Source organism: Chiloscyllium plagiosum, chromosome 36 (genome assembly GCF_004010195.1).
Source record: "Chiloscyllium plagiosum isolate BGI_BamShark_2017 chromosome 36, ASM401019v2, whole genome shotgun sequence".
Classification (NCBI taxonomy): Eukaryota; Metazoa; Chordata; class Chondrichthyes; order Orectolobiformes; family Hemiscylliidae; genus Chiloscyllium; species Chiloscyllium plagiosum.
Genome location: NC_057745.1, coordinates 697596 through 705023, shown reverse-complemented (window position 1 = coordinate 705023; position 7428 = coordinate 697596). Strand labels below are relative to the sequence as shown.

At 44.4% G+C, this 7428-nt stretch overlaps 1 protein-coding gene across 2 annotated transcripts in view; it reads right to left on the bottom strand.

The window, feature by feature from the left end:
- rasgrf1 (Ras protein specific guanine nucleotide releasing factor 1) overlaps positions 1-7280 on the bottom strand; it is a 91946-nt gene extending 84666 nt beyond the window's left edge. The window contains exon 1 of one of the 2 annotated variants that reach the window (XM_043677099.1): positions 6738-7280. In XM_043677099.1, the coding sequence (XP_043533034.1) occupies positions 6738-7013 (276 nt within the window). In that variant the 5' untranslated portion in view covers positions 7014-7280. The remainder of the gene's footprint in view (positions 1-6737) is intronic. The other variant, XM_043677100.1, reaches the window with a different exon arrangement.
- Positions 7281-7428: the final 148 nt, after the last annotated feature.

The window sequence follows — 7428 nt, the reverse complement described above, 5'->3', positions numbered from 1 at the left end:
TCCACTTTCAAGGAGCTACAAACCTGCACTCCAAGGTCTCTGTATTCAGCAACACTCCCCAGGACCTTACCATCAAATATATAAGTCACCCGACCAGCCCCCAAGATAACTCCATGACATCAGATTGTTGTAAGAACACTGTCTGACACAGTTTTTGTCTCCAACACCTGCCTGACAGAGGGGAAAGCCTTTAATGAACATTTAGTTGCACATGCAAATAATGTGAGATATGGTTACAATTCACCATTAATCTGTGTTGTGTATAATAGTATATGAGAATGACATTACAATAAGAACACTCCTAACTTCAGACATCTTAAATATCCAAGGGAGGAAACTAATAAGATATGCACACTCTGACTGGACATATTCCTGGAGGTTTCATAACAGGAACTCCCACCTCCAATACCCAAATCAGTTAGACAGCTTTTCCTTTCCCTTTCAATATGTACTAAAACTAATAAACAAAATTGTTCAGAAAAATTGAGGGAACAAATCCCACGCAATTTATTTTAATAACCCTGTGCGTTATCTTCCAGTGACATTTTTTTGCTCAAAACAGTGTCTTGGAGACTAATCTCTAATTCCTGGAGAGGACAGCACAATCCCGGAGGAGTGGTAATTCCTTTATGTACGAGAGAGTGAAAGAAAGTAAGAAATAGACAAACAGATAGACAGATAGACAGATAGACAGAGAAACTGGAAGAGGCGTAAAGAAGTGCCACGTGTTGTTGGGTTTTGTACGGTTGGTGCTGCTGACCATGTTCTGGTCTGAAGGAAATTGTCCTGTCCATGTCAAACATTCAGTCCGAATAATTCTGACTTAGCCAATGAGATAGAACACCCTTCAGCTGTCTGTTTAAACCTCTCTGCAGGACCATTTTTATTAAAGATATTATTGCCTAAAGTCAAATTATTGCCATTATCTTTTGTAATTATCTTCCATCTATTAGGAGAGTGTATTGAATAAGAGTCTCGCTTTGCTTCACCCGAGATGTTGTACCTCTGATGAGTTGTTGATCAGTTTAATTCCTAAACATAAGGGTGCTCAACGCTTCTGTTCTGTGTTTTGATTAGAAGCAATCAGGCCACAGAGACTGCAAGCATTTCGAGCAGAGGCTACCTGCAGCCCAGAACCTTGGGGAACCCGCAGGATTCACATCATTCCCTGTTGCATTGATTTCATAAACAGAATTCACATCATGGCCATTGATCATATTCAACATCATCATTTCTTGAAACTGAAAATAAAACATCTTCATTTGTTTTTTAGATGAAAGTTAGTCACATTTTACCGTTGATGCAAACACATTGCTGGAAAGCTTAAAAGATGTGGTTGCTAATTTGAACTTTTTGTGACTTTGTAAAATGGTCAGTATCAAGTTGGCCACCTGATTTTGTACACCCATATCCAACATTCCTGTGCATCAATTAATGAGTCGATGGGCAGTGTGGCTTTTGATTCCTCCAATCCAGTGTACATCTCCAAATTCCTTCAAAAACTATGATTGAATCTCAGGCCTTTCAGACACAAAATCTCCAACCCTAATGTTTCCATTCTGGCACTTTTACAATCACTTCAAATCCGAGTCCCACTGGTTACTGACCCTCCTGCCGCTAGACACAGCTTCTCTTTATTCACTTCCTTTAAAGTTCCTGATGATTTTGAACCAAATGAGCAGCTTCCCCAGTCTTGTAGCTAACACAGGTCTCAAATTCCCCAATACCTTCAGGTAAATGTCTCCTGCACTCTGATTCATGATGAAGGAAATGCATTTATAAAAAAATCCCTTCTAAGCTACAAAATGTGTTAACGCACCAGCACATCATAGGTATTGATTCTGACTTTTAAAGGTTCCCTGCAAGCATTGAATATTGAGGATGGAAACTGGGAGCCTGGAAATATTTTGTTTCTCCCACGTCTTGTTGATGCTATTGGAAAGCGAGTCCGTGATGAAGAATTACTTGCCTCTGTGCATTGGTATATCGTTCCCGTTACCTGTTTCAGCAAGTACTGCTCTTCTTATTCACTATATTCCATTATTATATTTGCATTGGATTATAATACTACATTAAGTTTCCACATAAATGTAAATTGTTTATTATTTGACAATTCTTACCATGTTTAATTACAAAAATCTAAGGAAGAATTGCAATTCACTGTCACCTTTCCAGACCTCAGAATGTCCCAAATTGCTATAACGCCAATAATGTATTCTTTGAATTGCAGTCACTGTCATTCACTGCAAGAAGCACAGCTGTTGTTTTGTGCACAGCAAGCTGCCACAAACACTGATGCACTTCCGGACATGTCATTTGGTTGAGGTATTTGCTGAGGGCTAACTAATGGCCAGGACACGGGAGAACTCACTCCTCCAAACATTGATCCCCACGGTTGGTTTGGAGTGCCCCGGTAACTCTGGCTCTATCAGACAAAGCTCAGGCTGGTGCAGATCTGGCTGAGCTCCTGGTCCCAGCTGAAGCAATGTGGGAACTGTAATTGGCCTCAGTGACCTTTCTGGGAAGGAGAACAGGGAACAACTGAGCCTTTCACTGCCAGCTACTAACCCATGACAGCTCCAGGGGGATGGGCTGTGCTCAGCATGGGCCCCAGTAGAACCCCATGTGTCAGTGAAAGGAGAAGATGCTGTTCAGCCCCTGGAGTATGTTCCATCACCCAGTTAAATCATGGTTGATCTGTCTGTTAACTCCATTTTACTAATTTGGTTCCATCACACTGAAAGTCCTTGCCGATGCAAATCTATCAAGCTCTGTTTTGAAATTTTCAATTAATTTCCAGCTTCAGTTTTTTTGGGATAAGGAATCAGGATTTGGTGTGAAGAAGTGCTTCCCAGTGTTGATTCTGGATGGCCATGCTCTAAGTTAAAGGGTAGCTGTATAGTTCAGGAGTCCCAAACAGTTAGTCTCTGTTCACCCTATCATTCCCTTCAATCATCTTCACACCTTAATTAATTCACCTCCATTCTCAACAATGTGGATGCAATTGGGAAAATGGGGGGAATAATAAACTTCTTTGTAAGCAAATGAAGGACAAGTGGATACATTAGAAATTTCTTGCCACAGTAACTTGTTGCATAAATAAATATAAGTTTATTTTTCAGTAGTCATGCAGGCGTTAGTAAGGGCAAGTCAGAAACAGGAAATCCTGCAGCAAGTAACTTACTGTCTGTTTCCCCAAAGCCTGTCCATCACATACAAGGCACTAGTCAGGAGTGTGATGGAATACTCCCTATTTGTCTAGATGGGTGCAGCTGCAACAATGCTCGAGAGGTTCGACACCATCCAGGACAAACCAGCCCACTTGATTGGCACAACATCCACCATCGATTTATGGAGGCAATTGTGGGTACCATCTACACGATGCATTGCAGAAATTCAGTAAGGTCCTCCAACAGCATCTTTCAAACTGTGACCTCCACTATCCAGAAGGAAATGGGCTGCAGATAGAGTCATAGCATCATCCATCCTGACGATGTTCCTAAACTGAACTCACTCCATTTGCCTGTACATAGGAACATCATCCTCCAACCGCTCACCATCCTGACTTGGAAATATTCCCTCACTGGGGTGGGTGCTACCCCAGGGAACTCCTTTGCTAACAGCACTGTGAGTGCACTCTGGACAGCAGTGGTTCAAGAGGATGGCCTCCCAGTATCTTCTCATGGCCATTTAGGGATGGGCAATAAGTACTGGCCTTTCCAGTGGGGCCCACAGAATAAGAACAAAGAAAGAATCTACAGTAAAGTGGATTCTGTCCTAAGGTCTTCCCTTGATACTGTCCCAGTCACGTTCTTGAATTTCATTTCTCAATCCATTACCCTAGTCCCCATCACCACAAACTCCAAATCCCCGCATTCCCAATTCTGAGACTCCAAACACCCACTATCCAGCTCCCAAACCCCATACCCTGACATTCCCAGCTCCCAAAACACAAATCCCCACTTCCCAGCTCCTAGGCTCCACACCCTGATATTACCAGTCCCCAATTCTCACACCCTGACATTCCCAGCTCCCAGATCCCACACCCTGACATTCCCAGTCCCCAATTCCCACACAGAGAAAGTGATGGTGGAGATCAGAGCTTAAAAATGTATTGCTGGAAAAGTGCAGCAGGTCAGGCAGCATCAAAGGAACAGGAGAATCGACGTTTCGGGCATAAGCCCTTCTTTAGGAACCTTCCTCATTCCTGAAGAAGGGCTTATGCCCGAAACATCGATTCTCCTTCTCCTTTGATGCTCTGACCTGCTGCGCTTTTCCAGCAACACATTTTTAAGCCCAATTCCCACACCCTGACATTCCCAACTCCCAGACCCCACACCTTGATATTACCAACTGCCAGACCAGATGCCCTGACATTCCCAGCTTCCACACCAGACACCCTGACATTCCCAGCTTCCAGACTCCACACCTTGACGTTCCCAGCTCCCAGATCCCAAACTCCTACTTCCCAGCTCCTAGACCCCACACCCTGACATTCCCAGCTCCCAGATTCCACACCCTGACATTCCCAGCTCCAAGACTGCAAATCCCAGATAATCCCAGCTCCCACTTCCCAAATCCCTGATATTCCCACCTCCCAGACCACCCCCCCACCATCCCACGCCCCAGTTCGCACATTCCTGCATCCCATACCCTTGAGCACAGACCCTATACCCACCTCCATATTCCCAGCTCCCATTCCCCACAAGCCCACTTTCCCAGCTCCCATTTCAGACCAGCACATCCTCAGCTCAGACATTTTTTCCAGATTTTCAAATTCCGTGTTGTTGCAAAGAAATCCAGGTTTATTTCTCTGGTACATTTCACACATTGCAATAATTGGGGAATGTCCTATTTTTCACTCCCAGGATCATGCCCAGGGCCAGGGACATTCCAGTTAGTTCCCTCCCCTCCAAAAATGCAAGGTACTGAGCCCTGACCCTGAAGATAGAAGGAGAGACTCCATACTCAGATAACAGCAACCTGCAGCATTCCTTATAGCTCAACTGGTTTAATACAGGCCACACAATAGCACCGGGACTGTCCATGTGTGTGTATGTGTGTGTACGTATACATGTCTGAGTGAGTGAGCGTGTATACCTGTCTGAGAGTGTGTGTGTACACATGTTCTCTGTGTATGTGTATAAGTGTGTGTGTATGTCTATGAATGCGTGTTTATACCTGTCTGTGAGTTCGATGGTAGTGAATGTGCATGGGTATGTATGGTTTAAAAGTCCCTCGGAGAGGAAGATGTTACCCTGTTTTGCTGATTATTGTTCAGGACTGTTTCACAGGCAGTGGGATACTCCAGCAGTGATCTGAAGTCTCCCTACAGCCAATTTGCCAGAAATCCTCATGCCCATTGGTTTTCACATTCAAATATTGCAGTTGGATTTATTTACAAACATGTACAAGTTGAGTCCAGTAGATTTTTAAAAAATCTTGAGTTGTATGAGAGTGACGAGTGAGTCAGCGCAGTTGTTGAGTGACAGATGGTGCAGGAGGTTGTTTGACTATTGCATTGATACTGCGGGACATTAATGGGTCAGATATTGACATAAATGTTGTAGGATGAAATAAGGAGATTATATAAAGAATGATAGACAGCAGAGAAAAGAACGATTCATTCAGGAAGCCATTTGCACACTTAGTAACATGATGCTAGGGCATCAGTAATATCTAATCTGTGACAAAGGGACTTGCATCTGGATTTGTGGGTATCTGGGGATCAATCCACTTCCATACAGTGCATATTTTGACATTAAGATATTCCCTCTGCCTAAATAAACCGCAGAAATTCGCCCACTTAAAAAAAACTGCCTTTGCTTTTGATTTACGTGTTTTCATGTCAGTAAAAAAGACTAGAAACAAAGCAACTGTGGAGTTAAAGATAATTAAAGCGTTGAATGTCAGAAATAACTGGAGTGTGAGGGGGCTTGCAGTTCCCTCTCGATGCGTGGGGCGGAGACACTGAGTACAGAATGTCCTGGACCAGAGCTTTCTCCACGTTATAAAAATAACCCTGAGATCTCACCGCTTCACTCACTGCTGTCATTCCAGCCACACTGTCTATGCAACGGTTAAATAACTTTATTTAGTTTCATAAACCAATGCATCTGGCATGTTGCATAATTTATTGTTTTGCGAATCCGTGAAATTGACATCTCTGCAAGAAACGACTTTATTACAATGATCTGTTCAAATCTGAGAGGCAGAAATGTGTCTCTCTCTCGCCCTTTTGTAAAGGTTCCTGCTGTGACTGATTAACTGTTAAAAATAGAATCACACATCGTCTTAATAAACCCAACTACCGATTAATAATTTCAGCATCAACAGATTCCACCAAAATAGGAGAAAAATAAGGCAGGTTTGGATCAACATAAAACAAAAGTAGGTTTTAATGGTGACATCGATAGTAATTTTATCACCGCGGGGATTTTACTCCGAGATTCGATTCCTGATTTCCCAATGCACCAAAAATGTTGCATTTTGCACCGTTTTCCCTCCTGTTTACTTGGTGAGATTGGTCTGTCCTTGCGCTGGGATTTATTAAATACAAACGGTGTGACCAAGGCGTGGATGTTCCAATAGATCAAAGAAAGACCGCTCTTTGATTTATCATTTGAGGATTGGGCGCATTTTTAATTAAAATAACACAGGTCGGGGGAGATCTGGGTGAACGTTTAGACTGGCCACTGGATATTGGTGACTGGACACTCTGGCTCTGGCTGTCCTACCTGCTTTTCCAGGGATTCCTTGGCTGTAAGCGATGGTTTGGGGGATGGTGCCCGCTCGCATACGCACCCCTCCAGTAAGTACAGACCAGACGCTTTGCTGGCGCAATCATTCTCGAAATAAAACAGCATATTGTGGAGCAGGGCGAACCACTTGTTGTGCCATTTGGTGTTGTCCGAGCTTCTCTTGCTCAGGTAGCCCTTCCTGGTGCCATCTTTCTTGGCCAGAACCCCCAGGGAGGAAAGGTGCCCATCATTCAGCCGGATTCCTTTCTGCATCTTTGCCGCAGCCACAGTCCCGATCCTCACATCTCCCTCAGTCTCCCCGATTCAGCTGCAACACGAACTTACTGACACAAACTCGAATTCAATCCCCAGCCACTTCCAACAATCAAGGTCTCTGCAGACCAAGCGCTGCGCTCCCCTCCTCAAAGTCCAGTCTCTACATGGTGGCCGTCTCTTGCTCTTCAAGCATTTTCCCTCACCCTCACCCCCACCCCCCCGGCCCGGGGCCCTTCCTGCTCCAAGAATAAACTGAACAGAAACCGCTTTCACTGAAGCGCCTCCAAACTCCAGCTCAGCCCCTGTCCCTGGGGCTGGCTCGGCGCATCACGTGGCACAGGCTGCAAGTTAATTTCAGCACCATGGACAGGGAGAGGGGGGAGAGGGGAGAGGGAGAGGCGGAGGGGAGAGG